Genomic DNA, 23,242 nt, shown 5'->3' with positions numbered 1-23,242 from the left:
GGGTGATTTTCTTGATTTTTTTACCAAAACCAAAAGGGACTAACTTTATTTTGAGCGTAACTTGTTTAATTTTGATGCTAGAAATTTTTTTTATAAAACAAAAATGAAGCTTTTTTTAAACACTTTAAATAAGTTTAAATGAGTTTTCCCCGAAATGTGCTTCATTTTTGGTTATTTCACGTTAAAGTATTCCACTTGGAATTTGACGAATATGAACCTATATTTCATTAGCTATAACTCTGCTTCTACTAAATAAAAAAACGTGATATATTCACTATTTTTTTAAATTTTTTATAGGCTATATTTTTGCTAAGAATGCTTTCTCGGCAAAATACTTACAATTTGAGTTATTTGCGAAAAACCGTCTAAAAGCGTGGTTATTTTGTTGAAAAAATGAACATATTCCCTGCCAAATAACTCGAAAAGTATTGACTTAATGAAAAAACTCCATAGAACAAAAGTTACTTTAAATTAGCCAGTTTACCCATTTCCTGACTATGTTTGGACGAATATTTTTTAACCCGCAAGAGGGGGTGAAAACCACCCCCAGGGCAAAAGCACATATCGGCACAATATCACTTTTTTTCTTTGACTTGTTAGCTGTGTGTATGCCAAATTTCATGTCAATCCAAGCGGTTCTTTAAAATTTAAAGGTTTTGCAATATTTTACCCTTAATGAATGGACTACAAATCATAATATGATTTGCGATATGATGAACTTTGGGTGAAAGGCCAAAGTTTTGGGTTAAGTCTAATAATAGTTATTAACAAATAACGACGTTGCTTTACTTTGCAGTTTGCGAAGCTACTAATTGACTTTTTACCTCTTAAAAATCGCCATTTTAAGGTTTTTCAATTTTTATAAGAAACCAAATTTTGTCATTTTTTGTCAAAATTATTTATCTTTTTAATGGGGTACAAAAAAATCGAAAAAATCGCGTTTTTGCACCAAACAAGTAGGTTTTTGTCTGTAGGTCTACAATAACTAAGAAAAGTTGTCAGATACCGGGATTACTTCCTGGACTAATTATAATGAAGTCGTTCTGATAAATACATGCCTGAGCGTGAAAAATGTCCTTCCTGTATAATCCTGTATGAATAAATAGTAATATTGGTACGTAATAACGTGGCTAAAGGTTCCAAATCAAAGCCAAAAAACAAAAAATTATTGTAAAAGAGAATTTTTTAAATTCAACATTATCTGATTACGGATTATTTATTTGATATTCATGAAGTAGGTATATACAATATACATATTATAACAGAAAAACCTAACTTAAAACTACAAATACGTATTAATAACTTACTAATTATGTATATTAGGCTTATGAAAAATTATAATTCGGCTGGAAATATAACAGTAACTTTAAACTTTTTTTAAAATAAATAATGCATGACGTTCTATCTCTTACTACGAAAAAGATACTATGCTAAACATAAAAAATACTCGAACATGCTATCTCTCTCGTCTCGCCTCTTGGCGGGCTTCAAGAACCCACGAAATGTGAAAGGGGACCTTGCAGCTCTTGGGGAGGTACTCTTGCGGGGATTTTTAGCTTTGGGGGGACTTCATATATACAGCGTGGGGCTGAAGTGTAAAGCATAGTCTTTTAACAGTCCTAGTTCTAGGAGGTTAGGGAAATCATTAATCTCAGCAAAATGAAAATTTTGGTGAGTACACGATACTTAGTGAATTGTGATACTAGTGGTGTGTGAAAATGCGCGGTTTTTTAAAAAGTGTTAAAACAGTGTATAATATAGGGTGTCCCTGAGTAGTTGTATGTGGCGGGATAATTTAAAAAATTTACATAAGTCAATTTTTCTATTTTGATAAATTTTTTAAAGAGTTTTCTCTACTTACTTATTCTTTTATGTCTTTTTAAATTAATCATCAATTTTAAAAGATAACATCAATGCAAATTAATCAATTTAATTATTATTTTGAGGGGACACCTAGTAATTTATTGATTTTTAAGAAATTTTAGAATTTTATAAGGTTGCTTTACTTTTTCTATTATTTAAATTCTAACGAACAAATGAAAATTATCAAAAATTAATTATCAATTAATTATCAATATTTGGAACCTTTTAAGGTAGTTATCCACAATTACAATAATTTTTATTGCAGTTTTTATTATCTAAAAACTTTACTACTAAATCACTAATTTTATAATAATTTACAGTTTAATAAATATGTACATTAAATAGTTATTTTCCTAACAAGTGCAGAAAGTCATTCTTTTCCGCGCGCGACTGCAGTTTGCCGAACGACGCGAAGCGGGAGTCCGGCAAGCAGTCGAGTGCGGAAAAGACACTTTCTGAAAGAGTTAGGAACAATATTTTTTCTAAGAGTCTTTAAAAAATTACCAAATCCTAATCAATTAATTTAATTAATATGAAAATACATACACAAATTAATTATTTGACAAGGTTGTCAAAACCAAACTTTCAATATAATTAGTTAGCATGACGACGATCTTGGTTTCCATGACGATGATTCAAAACGACTGTTATTGTCTACCGATTTGACTTTCGAATATTATGTCAAAATAATTTTATTTCATCGAATTGTCGCGTTAATTTCATTAAAACAGGAACACAATAAGATATATTTGAAATAAATTTGTGAAAATTAGGCAAAATTTGTTCTTTTATTTAATTCGAAATAAAAGCTCATGTAACACTTGCGTATTTATATTATTATCATTAGCTTAACAATCCTTTGTGGGGTTTTTACTATTAAAATAAGCTGTGTTAGAATATTTAATTTCTTTAACTGTCTGGATCCGAAGTTGTTGATTAATGAATTTTTTGATTGATAATATGGACTCTTACAATCAACAAATAAATGTGTGCTTTATTAAACTGAATGCTTTTTTTGTAGTCTGTTCAAGATAAGGATAGTACGACGTATTGTGTATTTGGGAAAAAATAATTATTAAAGAAGGTTGTCTCAACAATAGTTGTGCTTTAAAGTTTTTTCACCATCGTGCTTCATTGTATTGTGATCTTATCTGCTCCGTTTTTTATTTTGTTTAATCCATTTCCGGATATTCTCATCTATGCTGTAGGTTTTTTCTCATTTCTGATAAAGTGTCCCGCCAATATTAATTTTTGAAAAGGCTAATATGTGTAGCTAAAATTATTGATATATTTATTATGGACGAAAATTGTTATTTTCTTGTATATTAGTATTATCTTAGTATTATTCTTTCGTTTTTTATTTTACCCTTTCTAAGCGATATATATATATACATATTCTCTGACTATCTATACCTACTTATTCTCTACTTGCATATTCCTTCCTTCTCTTTTTTCATTATATTTTATATATCAGTTTATTTATTTTCGCTGCTTTGTTCTTTATAAGTCACTAATCATGATATTCTCTATTTTATAGAAATATTATATTGAGTGCAAATATCAGGTTTATCATGTAGTGTATCTCCATACCTCCAATACTAACCCCCCGGCTGAGCTGAATATTAATGAGTCTTTTAGATAGCTGGTATTACTATAGTCGTGTTATATAATTTCGGTATATTTTACTTCAAATAAAAACGTCTTCCTTCTGATCAATTTTCAGCAACTGTCAAGTTTTTGATTTTTCGCTATATCTCTCAGATATTCTTAACGTTTTGATTATCATCCGAATTTTAAATTCCTCATTTTGCCCAAGCCATCCAAATTGTTACCTCGTTGAAACCAGAATATACGAGGAATACACCTATCTCGAAAGCTTCTAGCCGATTCATAGTTACAACAGTGAATGTCCATGCCTTGATTCCGTAAGGCAGAACTTTAAATATGAAGCATTCAAGTAGACTTGAGTTTCGGCTTCGAAAATGAGTAGGAACCTAATGAATGCCGTTTTTGTTATAGGTCTGGATCCCGCGTATGAAAAAAAAGTTGATTAATAGCAAGCTGAAAATTTTTTAATAGCTTAAGGGTGTTTAGTCGGACAAACTTTGATATATAGGAACACTGGAACAGGGGAAGTTTTAATTGTGGAACAGGTTAAAAATTTGGAACGGTCAGACCACGAAAACGGCACATGTATTTTGTCCGACAGAACAGACTTAAACTCTCCGAACAGAGATTAAACTCTCGTGCAAAAATCAGACTGCTATTTATCACCAAATGGGCGTTTTAATGAGTGGAACATGTAGAATATGTCAAATGACAGGAATTATGACAGGTGATAAATAGCAGTCTGATTTTTGCACGAGAGTTTAAACTCTGTTCGGAGAGTTTAAGTCTATTCTGTCGGACAAAATAAATGTGCCGTTTTCGTGGTCTGACCGTTCCAAATTTTTAACCTGTTCCACAACTAAAACTGCCCCTGTTACAGTGTTCCCATATATCAAAGTTTATCCGACTAGACACCCTTAAGCTATTAACAAATTTTCAGCTTGCTATTAATCAACTTTTTTTTTCATACGCGGGATCCAGACCTATTAGTATTATGCGTTGTTTAATTTCTGTTGAAATTATTCCCTGGACTATTTAGATTGATATCGAGATGCTCATAGTGCTTCTCTTCTCTTAAGTACATTTACTAAAAACCAAATTTCCATAATATAGAACTCTTTTATGAAATCTATACTTACTTTTTAAATGTATGTATGTGGTTTATTATAATCCTGTCGTCTTTTGTAATAATATTTGCCTTTTGTTTCTTCTTATTTCTGTGCCATATTAGTTCCACTTAACGTTGGCAATAACATTGCCGATTTATTCACGATCTTTAGTTAATCGGAATATTTGTTAAGCACTGCTTATTTTTGTCCAATCGCAAAGGTTCTTGAGCCATGACATCTGCTTCCTCCCAATTTCTCTGTGGCCTCCGATTTACCTTTCATGGTAAGCTGAACAACTCTTCTTTAAATCCGGCATCCTCTAGAAACATGCCCTAGGTATGAAATTTTTTATTTAATAGTTTTCAATAAATCGCGCATGGGTTCCTGAACCAGGCCATCTTAATTTCCTTACAACAATAATAATTAATAATTTTAAGCGTTTGGCCTCCTGAACAAGACAATATTTTCAAATTTACCGAAAGCATAGAGGCTTCTAACGTTTCAGGTGACTATTTTAACGCTGCATTTTACTATTTTGAACAGAGGGCTTCTCAGCAACTCTTGGCTAACAAAGGTCTCCCAGGACTAGTGGCAATGATTTTCGATTTCTTCGCCATAGCAATATCTTCTTCTTCTTCTTCTTCTTCTTCTTCTTCTTCTTCTTCTTCTTCTACTTCTTCTTCTTCTTCTTCTTCTTCTTCTTCTTCTTCTTCTTCTTCTTCTTCTTCTTCTTCTTCTTCTTCTTCTTCTTATTTTTTATGTATACATGACTGTCTGTTTTTAATATGCCTCCAGTAAGTTGTCATTCCATCTTTTTCGTGGTCTTCTCACTTATCGTCTTTCTATTGAGAACCGTCTCTCGCCGTCCTTACTACTCTATTTGTTGTCATTCGGCTTATTTGGTCGTTCCTTTCTACTCTTCTGTTTTTCACTCAGTTATTAATGTTGTCCACCTTGTATCTCCGTCGTATACCTGCACTTCTAGTTCTATCTCATAGTGTCCTACCATCGATTTTTCCCAGTATTTTCATTTCTGCTGTTTCTAGCATTATTTTTGTCCTTTCTGTATCAGGTCGTGTTTCGGCCGAGTATGTCATTAGTGGTTTGATGACTGTATTGTAAATTCTGCCTCTCACTTCCTTTCCAATGTATTATTTCTACATATTGTTTCATTTAGGCAACCTGCGGCTCTGTTTGCTTTATTCACCTGATATTCCACTTTTGTTTCGAGCTTTCCGTAGCTAAATAGTGTGATGCCTATTAGATATTTAAACTCCATGACTTGTTCTATTATCTGACCCTCCAGCTCTAATTTACACCTTATTATATCTGCTGTTATAACCATGCATTTAGTATTTTATGGGGAAATTAACATGTTAAATTTTCTAGCGGTTATATTGAATTCGTGCAGCATACAGGGTGGGGCATTAGTGTGACAAAGTCCAATTACTCGTTTGTCGTAAGAGATACAAATAAAAGGTATTGAGGTAAAAGTTGGGGCGCACATAGTACCATAATTTAAAAATATTTTAAAATATACAGGGGCGTCCGTGTTGACAGGGTGACACAAAATTATATTTTTTTAAATGGAACACCCTGTATAATTTTACATTTTTTGATTCTCCTCAATGTTTCCTTTCTTAAAATGTAGGGTTTTGTAATATTATATGAGTTAATTTAAAAGTTAATTACGTTTTTTTGTTAATTTCGTAGCAATATCTACACCCTGTAGAATTGTAGTGATTTGACATCAAATTTTCTATTTATATTCAAACGATTTTTAATATAGTCTACTACTGTTAATCATTAACAGCATAACGAAATGTTTAATTTTAGTATACAGGGTGGGTCGAAACTCGGAATGAGTATTTTCTGAGTTTTCTTAAATGGAACACCCCGTATTTTAGTATTGTAGTGAAATGATATTTTATGGTACTTTTTTATTTCTTAAGCATTCTCTATACCTAAGTGCTTTAATTTGTAAGTTATTCGTGATTCTTTAAGCCAAACATTAATTGCAACAAAAATTACGTGAAATTTAATTAGGAGGCCGTGAAAATATCCAATCAAAAATAATTTTTCGAAAAAAATACATAATAATCTAGTCTGATCCTTAATTTATTACTGTTGGATGAGATATCCAAATACATTCGTAGTTAAGATTATTGGTGCTTAAAATATTAATCAAACATACAAAATTCTCCCTAGTTGGCTATGACACAAAATTTGCTTAAACATTTGGCATTATACTTAGGTCCAGTTGATTTGTTACCATTACTAATATTAATTTTTCTTATGAGGAACTGATTAAAATGGCTTTGTGCTAGGAGAGTATAAAAAATTAGCTACTTACAATAAAAATTTATCATCAGCAATTTCCTTATAGACGACAACCAAAAAGAGAATCTTTTGAAAGTATACTAAAACGGTTTCAACAGACTAGATACTTAGATTGTAAGAACGGCTGTACGTACTAATATGCAGATCCTCAGTGACACTAAGGATTACATTTAATTCCTGTTTCCTTCACTTACAATAGTTTTTGTTCGATCAGATCTATCATAATCTAAGTGTCCAGTCCGTTGAAACCGTTCTAGTATATTTTTAAACGTTTCTTTTCTTAGTTGTCGTCTATCAGTAGCACATTTTTGTTATACTCCACTAGCACAACAATCTTATTAATCAGTTCCTCGTTAGAAAAATTCATATTAGTAATGGTAACAAAGCAACTGGAACTATAAAAATAGTACAATATCAAATTTTTAAGGAAATTTAGTGTCATAGCCGACTAGGTAGAATATTGTATATTTTTTTTAATATTTTGCGCACCAACAATCTTAACTACGAATTTATTTGGATATCTCATCCAATATTAATAAATTAAGGATCAGGCCAGATTATGATGTATTTTGTATTTGAAAAATTATTTTTGATTGAATATTTTCACGGCCACCTAATAAAATTTCACGTAATTTTTCTTGCAATTCATGTTTGGCTTAAAAAATCACGAATAACTTACAAATTAAAGCACTTAGGTATAGGAAATGCTTAAGAAATAAATTTCATTACAATACTAAAATACAGGGTATTCCATTTAAGAAAACTAAGAAAATACTCATTCCGAGGTTCGACCAACCCTGTATACTAAAATTTAACATTTTGCTATACTGTTAATGTTTAACAATAGTAGACTATATTAAAAATCGTTTGAACGTAAAATAAAAGTTTGATGTAAAATCACTACAATTCTACCGGGTGTAAATGTTCCTACGAAATTAACAAAAAAACGTAATTATCTTTTAAACTACCTTGTATAATATTACAAAGCCATATATTTCAAGAATAAAAACATTGAGGAGAATCCAAAAATGTAAAAATATACAGGGTGTTCCATTTAAAAAAACATAAGTTTGTGTCACCCTGTCAATACGCACGCCCCTGTAAATTTGAAAATATTTTTAAATTATGGTCCTATTAGTGCCCCAACTTTTACCTCAATAACTTTTTTTCGTATCTCTTACGACAAACGAGTAATTGGACTTTGTCATACTAATGAACCACCCTGTATGTACGTTGTAAATCATCTTTACTTTGAGAGATTAGTATTGCGTCGTCTGCATAGCAGATTCTTTTACGTTGTTTTTCTCCCATTTGGTATCCTTTTCCTGATCTTACTTTTTTATTATTTCGTCCATGATCAGGTCGAACAATAGACTCAGGGAATATCACTGTCTTATCCCATTGCCAGCTTCAAGTCAGTTAGTTCTTCATCTACTTTACTTTTATTGTGTTGTTCAGGTACCTAGATATTTTCGATCGTTTTAATTATTCCTAGAAGTACCTCTCTTGCATACAATAAATGGATAACGTCCTTATTATAGGGTCAAATTAAAGGACGTTATCCGTAGCAATATCCTGGGTAATAATAATTAACAGTGTGGTTTCACCCTGCAACATGAGGTTTCTGTTTACGGCCGCCCACTTTGGAGCAGACGCTGCTTATATTATGCTTCTCTACTACATTCTACTTCACATTTAGAATATTATTTTTATCCGGCTTCATTGTTGTTGACAAGAGCATAGAGGGCTTTCAACCGATCTAGCTGAACTCTGGTTTTCTATAGAGGTGTTACTTCACGATCTCTCCTCTTCTTTGCGGGCTTGGGACCGGTTGAGTCGGTTATACAGCTACTGAATTCACCCTTTTCATTCTTTCCCAACCATTCTTTCACGGTTTTTGCTCTAAACTTTAAACAACTGCTTGGATTGACATGAAATTTGGCATACGTATAGCTTACATGTCAAAGAAAAAAGTGATATTGTGTCGATGTGTGCTTTTGCCCTGGGGGTGACTTTCACCCCTCTGGGGGGTGAAAAAATATATGTCCAAAATAAGTCCGGAAATGGGTAAACTGACTATGAGAGCTTTTTCGCCAAGTAAACACTTTTCGAGTTATTTGCGAGTGAATATGTTCATTTTTCAACAAAATAACCACATTTTTAGACGGTTTTTCGCAAATAACTCAAAAAGTTAGTATTTTGTCGAAAAAAATGTTCTTAACAAAAATATAGTCTATAAAAAAGTAAAAAAAAATGGTGTACACGTTAGGTCTCTGGATCTCGTAGAACCAGAGTTATAGCCAATGAAATATAGATTCATATTCACCAAATTTCAAATAGAATATTTCGACGTGAAATATCCAAAAAATTAAGCACTTTTTGGGGAAAACCCTTTATAACTTTTTTAAAGTGTTTAAAAAAAGCTTTATTTCTGTTTTTACAAAAAGTTTCTATCATTAAATTTAAGCAAGTTACGCTCAAAATAAAGTTGGTCCCTTTTGTATTGGCAAAAAAAAATCGGGAGGACATCCCCTAATTAACAACTTAAATGAAATTAATCGTTACCGCTCCACAAATTATTTTACTTATGTTGTGTTTATATGATCTGTAAGTTTCATTGATTCAAAGTGCTTATTTTTGAAAAAATTTGGTTTCAAAATAAAATTTTTAAAAATTTTAATTTTGAAAAATATGCTTTTTGTCAAAATAACTTAAAAATTTTTAGAGATACCAAAAATTTTGGAAAACAAAAAAAGTCAGGATTGCTTTTCTGAATATCATGTATTTTTTTGTTTTTCTGTTAGACATAAATTGATTAAGATTTGATGTTTCTAAATTTGCATACGTTCGTGATCAGTGACTCGTTCAACCCCTGTTAACTACAGCCTTTTCATTAATAAGGACTTTGAACCAATGAAACTTACAGATCATATAAACAATACATACACGACTCAAGAAACTTGTGAAGTCGTAACGATTAAGTTCATTTAAGATACTAATTAGGAGGTGATTTTCTCGATTTTTTTACCAAAACAAAAAGGGACTAACTTTATTTTGAGCGTAACTTGTTTACTTTTGATGCTAGAAATTTTTTTTATAAAACAAAAATGAAGCTTTTTTTAAACACTTTAAATAAATTGTAATGCGTTTTCCCCGAAATGTGCTTCATTTTTGGTTATTTCACGTTAAAGTATTCCATTTGGAATTTGACGAATATGAATATATTTTTCGTTAGCTATAACTCTGCTTCTACTAGGTATAGAGACGTGATATATACACCATTTTTTTAAATTTTTTACAGGCTATATTTTTACTGAGAATGTTTTTTCGACAAAATACTTACTATTTGAGTTATTTGCGAAAAACCGTCTAAAAGCGTGGTTATTTTGTTGAAAAAATGAACATATTCACTGCCAAATAACTCGAAAAGTATTGACTTAGTGAAAAAACTCTAAAGAACAAAAGTTACTTAAAACTAGCCAGTTTATCCATTTCCTGACTTACTCTGGATGAATATTTTTCACCCCCAAGAGGGGGTAAAAGCACATATCGGCACAATATCACTTTTTTTTGACATGTTAGCTATGTGTGTGCCAAATTTAATGTCAATCTAAGCGGTTCTTTAAAATTTAGAGGTTTTGCGATATTTTACCGTTAAAGAACTGACTATCAGTTAACACAGGAAGAGTTGGCTGTTACCCAATACATAATATAATATAAACCAGCAGCGTTTTTATAAATAACTCATTTTATTTAAAATATATTTATAACATATTATTTTTTTTATTATTTAAATATTGCTTGACTTTTTTGTGAAATCCATAACTTTATTCTATTGTTGTGTGTTTTATTGCACCTTACCTTGTTTCATGTATTAAAGATACAGATGCATCTATTATTGTACTTGTACTATCTGTTGCAATTATTTGTAGCTTCTTGTATTATGTAAAACAACGACATTTTATCTTCTTTTTCTAGTACCTATAATACATTCAAATGTCAGTTACCGGTCAATTGAATCTTAAAGTTCAAGTAACAGCACCAACTTGTTTTTGTCATGTCGTGCGTTAAATGTATTACACAAACCTAAAATATGCTCCGTGACTCTTTTGTTTCATGCTATCATTTTCATTAACGTCTATTCAATTATATTGAGCAATAGAAGAAACTTTTTCTAATGACAACTATTGTACTCTTTGATTATCTTTTAAATGCTTAAAGAAATGGACAAAATTTTCATTTTTAATGTTTTAATTACTTGTTACAATTTTTAATACCAAATCAGAACAGAAAAAAAACCAAATATTTATATTTTAAACAAAGCTAATCCGGCGCCATGAAGAGCACTAAGGATTATGAGAAAGAAGAAGAAGAAGAAACAAAGTTAATGCCTTTGTCACAACTATATAAAAGTTAAGTTACCACTGCATTAAAGAAACACCACAAACTAAAACTGGAAATATATTTAAAAATATAGAACTGCCTAAAAAGAGGTGGAAGATGCAGTCGGATTGGATCTGGAGAAAATGGGAGTGAGGCAATGGGCAAAATTTGCTTAAGACCGAAAATATGGGAGGCAATAGTAAACTGGGAATATACTCATGAAGGGTTGTAGCGCCATTGAGGATGATAAAAATAATAAGCTACTATACGTATTAATAAAAATAGGGCTTTCTTTTTTTTAACACTTTTTGGTTATCTAACTGTACATAGGTATCGGTAATATATTTTAAGAATACCCTTTTAACTTGCCTCTTATTGTACGTATTCCATTCTGAGTAATATAAAGGAGTGAGCATATTGGAAAAATAAAAGAATTTTGACCTTTCATATAAAATGTAAAAAAAATAGACTTAGATAATAGAAAACTTTTCTTACCTTATATGTTACCACAGTATTTTTCATTCTTATATTCTAATTCTTATTGCAACATTTAAATTTTTAAATCTACCAAATATTTCTTAATATTATTACTTATACTATGTTCAATATTAGTGTTTTGACCTATTCATTTCTTGCTATTTTCAATTTTATTTTTAATAATAATATTACAAGAGAATAAAAATAAATTGAAAATGTTGCCACAATTTTTTTGAAAACTTGTTATCTGGCAACAAGCAAGAGAGCCCGTAGGGCTCGAGTAACTATTGCCGAATGGAAACACGTTTGAGAAATAAAGTGGAGCATTATTTTCTTATCTATTCTTACTGTCGTGCGATATTCGACAAATTATTTTTTAATACTTACCTACAAAATTCAAGTCTTAGTAAATAAACATTCAGTGACATTTATCACAATTAATGTTTTACTACTTGTCAAAGTGAAAAGCATAAGCTGTTTTAGCAAATATTTAGAAGATATCAATAAAATACTAGTTAAAATCATTTAAAAATACAGTTTTATTCATGAAATAATATTACCGAATTACACTAGATCGCATAAAATTGTCGATTTTTATTACCCTCGGGACAATTTGACATTAGATGCAGAAATAAAAGTTTATTTTGGTTAATATTCTTAAATGTGACGGTTGTCAAAAATATTGACATATAAACATATAAACAGAAACAAAATACTTAAAAATTATTCTCAATATAATGTATAATATGTAAGTAGATTATTCCCAGTATAATAATTATCAGATTGGACAGAATTAATCACATGATGAAAAATCTTACTACATGATTGGAAATTAAAATCATTAAATAATAATCAGTAGAATTTAATCAAATCAATTTTAACAATATATATTAAAAGAAATAGAGTTAGTCCAGGGAAATAAGATTTTTCTCGTGACACATCCCCCTCCAGGCCGAAACCAAATTTTTTGAGTAGTATGGACATCTATATTAATAACCTATATGTTTCCTGCAGCCGATTTTGATGATATACATAGCTATAAACAAATGAAGATCAAAAAACGCTAAATTTTCGCTTTTTTCGTCTATTACTAAAAAATGAAGCATTTTAAACAAATTTTAGAGTAAGAAGCTGATAAACCATATAAAAAACTTCAATATGGCGTTCACCGCATATGTCTATCCTTATTTGTTGCTTAGAAAATTGCAAAATAAATCATAGATTTTGAGATTTTATAAATGTTCATAACTTTTGTAAAAATTTAGATAGAACTTTCTTATTACACGGAATACTGAGACTTGTGGTGCTTAAATTATATTCTAAATTTCAAAGCAATTGGTCAAATAGTTTAAAAGTTATTTAATTTGTTTATCCCAAATTAATTTTTTTTTGTAACACTATAAGTCAGAAAACGATGAGGTTACAGTAATACTTTGGACAGTTTATAAAAGAAAAAGATTTATTTTATTAAATTAATTTAAAAAAAATGACCAAAAATAATTATAAATAGTGTAAAATTATTTTGCAAAAACATGTCGATTTTTTGCTTATAAACAATTAGAATAACTTTTTAACCGTTACTCGCAGAAAAATTATTTTTCCATATTTAGAAAGACTAAATTTTTATACACATTTAAAAAGAAAAACAATTGTCCTACGACAATTAGGGACAAAGTTAGCCCCCTTCTTTTTTTAATTCACGGCAGCTTTGTTTATAACAATTAAGAAATAAAATTAGCAGCATTTGAAAGAACATACTTCAAAGTTTTAACGTACCAAGTATACAAAAGATTTCCTTTCAAGGAAATCGTCCACAAAGCTTAAAAATATGGCCCTTAAAATCGGCCGGCGTTGAAACTTGGGATAGCGATGAGAGGGGGGAAGGAGCTGTTAACTGTAAGTATCTCTGGTTCTCGATTATTTATTTCGTTGTTTCTTTTTTAATTTGTATGTACTTTTTACGTACATTACGAATATGCGTTATTTAAATAAACTAATTGTTATATACACCATCAAATTTGTTTAAACAATTTTTTTCAATTTTTTTAATAATATTTGATGTAACTTTTATTGTAAAACGTACATATTAGTTATACAGGGCGTAACAAAAATACAGGTCATAAATTAAATCACATATTCTGGGACCAAAAATAGATCGATTGGTCCTAACTTACCTTAATACAAATGTGCACATAAAAAAAGTTATAGCCCTTTGAAGTTACAAAATGAAAATCGATTTTTTCAAATATATCGAAAACTATTACAGATTTTTTATTGAAAATAGACATGTATCATTCTCATGACAGGAACATCTTAAAGAAAAATTATAGTGAAATTTTTGCATCCCATAAAAATTTTATGGGGGATTTGTTCCCTTAAACCCCCCAAACTTTTGTGTACAACCCAATTAAATTATTATTGTGGTAGCATTAGTTAAACTCACTGTTTTTAAAACTTTTTTGCCGCTTAGTATTTTTTCGATAAGGCAGTTTTTATCGAATTGCGGCTTCTTTTTTAATATGTTTACATAAAAATTTTATGGGGGTTTGTTCCTTTACACCCCCCAAATGTTTGTATACGTTCCAATTGAACTATTACTGCGGCACCATTAGTTAAACATAATGTTTCTAAAACTTTTTTGTCTCTTAGTATTTTTTCGATAAGGCACCTTTTATCAAGATGTGGCTTCTTTTTTAATATGGTTCAAAATATGCCTAAAAATGTAAATTATAAATAATAAATTTTCATACGATTACCTAGTCTTCATAACCGTTCTTAACCATATACAAATATGTGGTGGATTTGACGAATATTTAAAATATCTCAATAAAAACTGACTTTTCGAAAAAGTACTAAGAGGCAAAAAAGTTTTAAAAACATTGTGTTTAACTAATAGTACCACATTAATAATTTAATTGGAACGAACATAAAAGTTGGGGGGGGGGGGGGGTTAAAAGAACAAAACCCCCATAAAATTTTTATGGGGTGTCAAAATTGTACTATAATTTTTTTGTAAGATGCTCCTGCCAGAAAAATACCACATGTCTATTTTCAATAAAAAATCTCTTCTATACATATATTGGACAAAATCGATTTTAATTTTGTAAATTCAAAGGGCTGTAACTTATTTTATGTGCATATTTATACTAAGGTAAGTTAGGTTCAATCGAACTATTTTTGGTCCCAGAATATGCGATTAAATTTATGACCTGTATTTTTGTTACACCCTGTAATTATTATATTACTAATCCTATTCAATTATTCCTAAATCTAAAATTGGCTTATAATATTAAATTGAAAATAAAAAATCTCAAATAAACTAGGATTTATTTCTTGATAAACATGCTACTAGATAAACGAAAAATGAAATGTAACAAAATTAGAGAGAGGATAAAAAGAACAAAATTATTTTCAGAAATTTTCTACAATATTGTAATAATTGTATCTTACAACATTGAAAGTTATAATTTTAAGATTGCAAAAAAACCAAATATATTTCATGCATTTTGGTATGATAGCAAGACTATTAAAATAAAATTAAAGGAGGTTTATCTAGGAATACTTGTATTTTTATGAAAAACGTAACAATTATCAGTTACCCATTTATTATAAGTTTTTGTAAAGTCAAGTGCATATGATGCACTCCTATAATTGCCAACAAAGTCATCCTAAAAATCTCGTAAAAGAATTTCCAAAAATTGTTTACACAATTTACATAGTTAATTAAATAACCACTTTATTAACAAAAAAACATATCCGTAACGTACGCAAAGAGTACATGCAGATTAAAAAAAGAAACTCCAAAATAGATAATAGAGAAAGATTGAGGTTTTGATAACCGAAGTCCATAAACTATTTATATCTCTGTACTAACAAGTACTCGGTGCAACCAGTTTTGCAAGAGCAGATAGTTTATTTTAATAAAATATCTGATATAAAGAAGATCTGTTGATCGGATCGGCACTAACGGTTCTTAGCTTAATTTCCAACCCCAATCAATTACGTTTATCTCTTTTTTGGTGGTTCTGTAACTTCAGTTTTTCATTCATCTAATAGCATGTTTACTAAAAAAATAAAACCTAGTTTATTTGAGATTTTCTGATTTCCATAGACCAATACTATTTTTAGAAACAATCGAATGGGATAATTTGTTTTTTCATACTTTAAATTATTACTAAGTTTAATAAAAAACTATGTATTATTACATTATTCATAAATATGTATGTTTTGTGATTTAAATTACTTCAAATATTATTAAAAAAAAATGAAAAAAAATTGTTTAAACAAATTTGATGGTGTATTATAACAATTAATTTATTTAAATAATGCATACTCGTACTGTACGCAAAAAGTACATACAAATTAAAAAAAGAAACGTCGAAATTCATAGGCGAGAACAAGAGATACAGCTAACATTTCCTTCCCCCTTCTCATCGATCTCCCAAGTCGAGGCCGGCCGATTTTAAGGGTCACATTTTGAAGTTTTGTGGACGATTTGTTTGAACGTATATATTTTTTATACTTGGTACATAAAACTCTGAAGTATGCTCTTTCCAATGTGACTGATTTGATTTCGTAATTGTTATAAAGAAAGCTGCTGTGAATTAAAAAATGGGGGGCGGCAACTTCGTCCCTAATTGTCCTAGGACAATTTTTTCTTTTTTTAAATTTGTATAAAAATTCAGTCTTTCTAAATGTGAAAAATAATTTTTCTACGGGTAATGGTTAAAAAGTTATTCTAATTGTTTATAAGCAAAAAATCGACATGTTTTTGCAAAATAATTTTGCGACACTTAGAATTATTTTTTGTCATTCTTTTTTAATTAAGTTATTAGCATAAATCTTCTTCTTTCATAAACTATCCAAAGTATTACTGTAACTTCATCATTTTATGACTTATAGTGTTACAAAAAAAATTAATTTTGGGATAAACAAATTAAATAACTTTTAAACTATTTGACCAATTATTATAAAATTTAGTGTGTAATTTAAGCATCAGAAGTCCCAGCATTCCGTATAATAAGAAGATTCTAAGTTCATTTTTACATAAGTTATGAATATTTATATAAACTCAAAATTTATGAATTATTTTGCAATTTTCTACGCAACCAATAAGGATAGACATATTCAGCGGGAGCCATATGGAAGTTTTTTACATGGTTTATGAGTTTCTTACTTCCAAATTTGTTTAAAATGCTTAGCCATTTGGCAATAAATGAAAAAATCGAAAATTTAGCGTTTTTTGATCTTCAATTGTTTATAACTATGTATATCATCAAAATCGGCTGCAGGAAACATATAAGTGATTATTATAGATGTCCACACTACTCAAAAAATTTGGTTTCGGGCTGGAGGGGGTTGTGTCACCAACAGGCTATTTTTTTTCCTTATTTCTCTGAACTAAGTAGGTAAACGAATAATTTGGATTGATATCTTATACGCCAATCAGCCTTGAATATTTCTAACTAGAACAGAAATTTGAAACTTCAAATACAGTTATAAAATGTATTAATTCAATATTCAATAAACTAATTGTTTAATGTTCAAATTTAAATGAAATAAAACTAAAGATATAAAATAAAAGAGTTACTTCATTCTTCTCGCGGTATTGAAAATCATCTCGTCCTTGATTTCACGTTACTAAAACAATGGATTCAAAACATAAAGCAGTGGGTGGTGGAAATTAAAGAATAAATCATTTTTATGCAGAATATCATGAATATTGTGTGGTAGTTGCAGCACACTTTATAATAGTTTGTGTGTAGTGAGCAATGTACATGAGCACATTAGCAATTCAGATGCTGTATGAGGGTTATATTAATTCATATTTAACTGAGATATAAATAAACTGCATTTACGTATTTCTCTTTCATAATACTGGAGTCAAATAATATAACAGCATATTAATATTTTTCTTGTGTGTTGACTTGAATAATGCAATAAGAAAATTAAAAAGTCTTATTGTGTCATTTTTAATTATTTTCTATATTTTACTCAATATTTCAAATATTTTAACTGTTTGCTTCATCTTCTTCTTGCCTATCCTATATAATGTTTTTCTTGTGTGTTGACTTGAATAATGCAATAAGAAAATTAAAAAGACCTATTGTGTAATTTTCAATTATTTTCTATATTTTACTCAATATTTCAAATATTTTAACTGTTTGCTTCATCTTCTTCTTGCCTATCCATTCCGCATGTTGGGTATCAGCTTGACTATCATAACTTTATTTGCAGCTATTCGAAATAGTCTGGATGCATTGAACCATTTCCTCAGGTTTTGAAGCAAAGATATTTTTCTTCTCTCTGGTGCTCTATTTCTAAATAGCTTACCCTGAAGAATGAGTGGCAACAAGCCATATATGTGTTCATTCCTCTTAACATGGCCAAGATACTCTAATTTACGCTCTTTTACTCCACTTCAACTTAGACTTTGGTCTACACGAGCCACCCATGAAATTCTTAAAATGCATCTGAAACACCACTTCTCGAAGGTCTCGAGTTTTCTTCATGATGCTTTAGAAACTGTTCAGCCCCTACTTCGTATAATAACGTAGAAAATATACGAGTATAGCATCTGATGAGAGAGATTTTGGTAGCAACTGTTTGCTACTTTCTATCTTTCTACAAATTATATCGAATTTCTATTTGACTACCTTCTACTTTGTTTTACAAACACTTAAGTATTGTAAATTATTTCATCTTTTTGACAGTTTTTTCAACTTGTATATTATTGGTTCTATTTTTATACTATGATATCCTTGGTGTAGTTATTTTTGTAGATGATTTCTTCCCTCCCCAGACCAAATGACAGTCACCTTATTAGTTACAGCGTCATATCTTGGGATCATTCTAGACCGGTCACTAATATAAAAATTCCACTGTCAGAGTACAAGATAATAGATTACTACGAGAAGAAACCTTCTCCTGAAACTTGTAGAGAGCAAGTGGTATGATCCAAACCCACAAGTCTTAAATCCAACAGCTGAAGCATTATGTTTCTCAGCAGGTTAATATGCCTGTCCCGTGTGGGGTAGATCTAGACACGCCCAACAACTAACCGCTGCATTAAATGAAACATATAAAATAACTCCTGGCTGTATGAAATCTACCCCTCTATTCCAACTACACCGGTCAGGATTCGCAACACCAGAAGATCGTAGATGCGCCTCGCAAAATAGGGAGAAGTTCCGGCAAACTTTCAATGAAAGGCACCAATTATACGAGTTTGACGAACCGCCAGGAACCAGCAGGCTTAAATCAAGGGAACGGTTTATGAGAAACCTGGACTGGAGGACCTGACGAACACTGAACCGCATACGCACCTTCGTTGCCCCTGTAAAACAGAACCTCTTTAAATGGGGTCTAAAGACAGATATCGACGCACTTTTTGAATACTGGGAAATACAGAATGTGAAGCACCTGAGAGTATGCAGATTTTGCCTATCGAGACCTGCGAAGTAAATGTAAAGGCTGTAGATGTAGCACGGTACTGAGCAGAAAATTGTAGTATGATCCAGACTCGAAAAAGTAAAAGTAAATGGTTACAGTGCAGAGTCAAAAAGAATTAACGTCATAATATATGCTTGACGGAAGACAACAATTATCGGTTCCGTCTAAAAGACCACATAATCTCTCTGCGATCATGTCTAGGGGAACTCAAAAGGTTGCGGGACTCAAAATGTTGCGGTATTAAACTCGGGGAGAAAAAAATAGAAGCATCAGTCTATATGAAAAGACCCCCTTCAACGCTAAAGAACTTCATTAACAGGATAAGGATGTATAAAGAGCTTTTATTGACAAAGGATAGTAAAATAAATCTGTTAAAGTTCGCAGTGAGCCAGGCAAAGAGCCGCCCTAGTTTGTAATAATAAAATATGTACCATGTAGGATTTGCCCAACAAGTCTATCTGGAACAATACGACCAGTCCTGTTCGGATTTGTTTTCGGCATTTTATAATGAAATATACAAACCATAACACGCCATGATGGTCAGACTAATGAGTGAGTGTTGATTTACGGTTGATTTACTCTATACATCAATTCCTTGAGCTTGACATCGAAAAAGAACAATTTAACGGTCTTGATTTGTAACGATTTGTGTTTACAACGATACTTCGTGTAAGATGCTGTTTATGACCATGCGCTACCTACGGTATTGGCTAAAGAGAGTCTTAAGGCTAAACTTGAAAGAGTTATACTGACTTCATCTCTTCATAGAATCTAGTCAAACCAGAATAAGGTACTATCTCCAAAATACTTTTAAATTTCATATTACGACTGCAGATGTCATAAATTGACATGAGCAGAACCAATGTAAAGCAATTCCAATAATATACGAGCAAACTTTTAGAGCAGAGCACACTTCAAAAAATAAAAATGGACTTGTAAGCCTTGGAAGAATTTATTACACACAACCAAAAAATGGCTTTGATATTAACAACGAAACTATTCAGTGCATGTGTAGCAGCTATTATAACAAATATTGTCCAGATATGGACATATACTAGGAACAATTTGAACAAAATAGAGAAAACTCAAGGAGCTATGAAAAAAATGCTGCATATATCATTGTTAAACAAAGTATTAATGGATAAGATACAGAACCAAAAGAACAAACTCCATTTCACAAGGTCTAAAACCAAAATGAAGGTTGAATGGACTAGCGATACTGGAGTCTAGAGGCCACTTACCACAAAAAGACAAAGAAATCCATAGAAAAGCAAATAAAGCGATGTCACTCAGAAAACTACTACAGGCTACAGGTGCAATATTCAAAAGGCAACAGAAAGAAAAAGACAAATGCAGACGATTGAATAATCTAATATTCATAATATAAATTGATAATGGGCTAAAATATATTATATTTATAATTTCATTGCGTTTTTATGTGGATTTGACAGAGCAATATTATTAGTGGTATCGTGAATACTGTAAATTTTTGGAACCTACACCACTCATTTATCAAATGTCTTAATGTCTTCGATTTATTAATAATAAAATATTAGAGCACGGATTATTCTTTTCTATTTTCTAATAGTTTCCTAATTGCCTTCTTTTATATAAAATCATCAATACCCTCGTATTCTTCAACAATTATTGCAGATAAACTTAAAGTTAAACGATGTCTTCATTGTTATCTTTTTATAAAAAAATTCAATTCGCATATTTTTTTTGAATCATCTTGTCCCATATTTTTGCATTAGTTCCATTCCTAATTTTCTGAGAATTTTGAGATTGTGTCAACCATTCAAACCATTGTGTCTGATTTAGTACAAGATTTTTAGTCGTTATTTTAAGTAGATATACCAAACTTCCTTTTTTCTTCTTTTTGTACCTTCTCGTTTCGACCTTTGATTTCCATACTATCTATTTAAATTTTGTATGAAGTTTTATACAATATATCACTGCGTTTGCAGTCAAATCAGACTGAAGTTAGTACCATCGTTGGATAACACGTTGGCCACCATATTTGCTATGGTGCCTTTATTAACAGCCGCGCTAAATCATGATGTATTCGATTAATTATCCATACCATTTTCTTAGATTTTTCAGCCATTATGTTCTTCTTCTTGTAGGACAACGTTTACCTTAGATGATTACCTAAATGATCAGAAGCAAAAGTTCAGCTTTGTCAGAATCAATGTTGAGATGTATTCTATGATTTAACTTTTGTGGACCTATAATAAGTGATATAATTCAGTCATTTCGTATATTTACAAAAACATAGGTACTATTAGAACAGCATTTAAATTGAACTCAGTAGCCTTAGTGTGTTGTGTTATGTTCCTAGAGTCTAGAGGATTAATGGATATTCTACATTTTTTACGTACTTTTATAGTGATAAATAATTATTAGTTTGATTTATTCTTTAATGGCCTTGTTTTGTAATATTAGTAAATTTTAAATATTTTATATCGTTGTAACATTAAAAGTATTACAAAAGATTTTTAACAAGTTGATTTTTTTTTCCAGATTCTCCTTTCTTGCACTTTCGCTATCTCTCAAGCAGGATTTGCTTCCCACTACAACTATTATCCCCAGCCCCAGGCAGTTATAGGACACGATGGTCGGCCTGTAGAAACGTATGAAGTTCAAGCAGCCAAAGCTGCCCATTTTGCAGCTCATGCAGCAGCTAAATACCAGAGTGCTCCTTGGGCTCAATCTGGATACGCTTCTCACAACGCTCTTCCCGCAGATACACCCGAAGTAGCTGCTGCCAAGTTACAACACTACCACGACTACGCTGTCGCTGCTCAAAGAAATAGCGTTCATGGTTATGCTCCAGCTGTAGCTATTGGACATGGCCAACCAGTAGATACACCTGAAGTTCAATACGCTAAAGCTGCCCATTTTGCTGCCCATGCTGAAGCTGCTGCCCGTTCCTACGGACACGGACACTACAGAAGACGCCGTGGAATCTACGATTTTCACATCCCCGTTATTGACCACAATGGTGTTCCAGTAGAAACTCCTGAAGTACAAGCTGCCAAAGCCCACCACTTTGCTGAATATTCTAAAGTATTGGGCCGCCCAGGACAAAACATTCCTGACACTCATGACTATAACAATGGCGGAGCTGGACATTACGCTGCTCCTGCTCAATATGCTCCTGCTCAATATGCTCCCGCTGCTTACTCTCACGCTCCCGTTTCGCACGATTACTATAGAGGACCTGGAGGCCCACCAGCTCAAATTGGTCACGATGGACAACCAATTGAAACTCCTGAAGTACAAGCCGCCAAAGCTGCTCATTTCGCTGCCTATCAAGCGGTACAATCAGGACATCCAGGTCACTACCACTACTAGTTCAAAATTTTCGTTATAAGAGCGACTGGAGTTTGTGTCTCCAAGATATTTCTTGGAGTTTCACATAGCCAAGGGCCTGCTGTTGGACAAAAGTGATATATTTTTGTATTTAGTTTAATTATTTTATAAACATTGTTAACCTATAAAAGACTTACTTATCAATAAAATGTTAACGATATAAATAATACACATTTTTTTTAACGTAATTGTAGATCTACGAGTATATGAAATCAAAGAGACTCCATCAGAAAACATATGGCCATCCGACTACTCTATAAAACTTATTGTCTTGTTTTTTGAATAAAATATGGAATAAGAAAATACCTAAGAAATGACACAATACAAGAAGAAATGCTACAGTCACTAGGTGACAAAGGATTACATATCATCCATTTTATCTGTGTCGCTATTTAGAATTCGAGAAAATGAACATAAAATATAATTGATATACCTTAATTTATACAGGGTATCCCAGACTAATTTATCCACGCTATATTATCTCTTAAGCGAATAGAGATTTTTGAATGGGACAAAAACTGATCTACTCGTAAGTAAGTAATCAAGAAAATATCAGTTTATTTTGTGTTTTTAATATATTAGTGTTTTTAGTAAATATATTTATCATACCTTTTGTATCTTTGGATTTATCTACC

General features: G+C 31.1%; 1 protein-coding gene across 1 annotated transcript; it reads left to right on the top strand.

Annotated features, from left to right (window-relative positions):
* The first annotated feature begins 1,505 nt into the window (after positions 1-1,505).
* Positions 1,506-22,774, top strand: LOC114328179 (cuticle protein 18.7-like). Its single transcript, XM_028276960.2, has 2 exons — positions 1,506-1,671; positions 21,756-22,774. Exons 1-2 carry the CDS (start codon positions 1,660-1,662, stop codon positions 22,587-22,589), a joined length of 846 nt encoding a protein of 281 aa, XP_028132761.1. The 5' UTR covers positions 1,506-1,659; the 3' UTR covers positions 22,590-22,774.
* The last annotated feature ends 468 nt before the right edge of the window (positions 22,775-23,242 follow it).

This window comes from Diabrotica virgifera, chromosome 6 (assembly GCF_917563875.1).
Source record: "Diabrotica virgifera virgifera chromosome 6, PGI_DIABVI_V3a".
In the NCBI taxonomy this organism is placed as follows: Eukaryota; Metazoa; Arthropoda; class Insecta; order Coleoptera; family Chrysomelidae; genus Diabrotica; species Diabrotica virgifera.
Note: the sequence above shows the minus strand (reverse complement) of the source record. Positions and strands in the feature narration are given on the sequence as shown.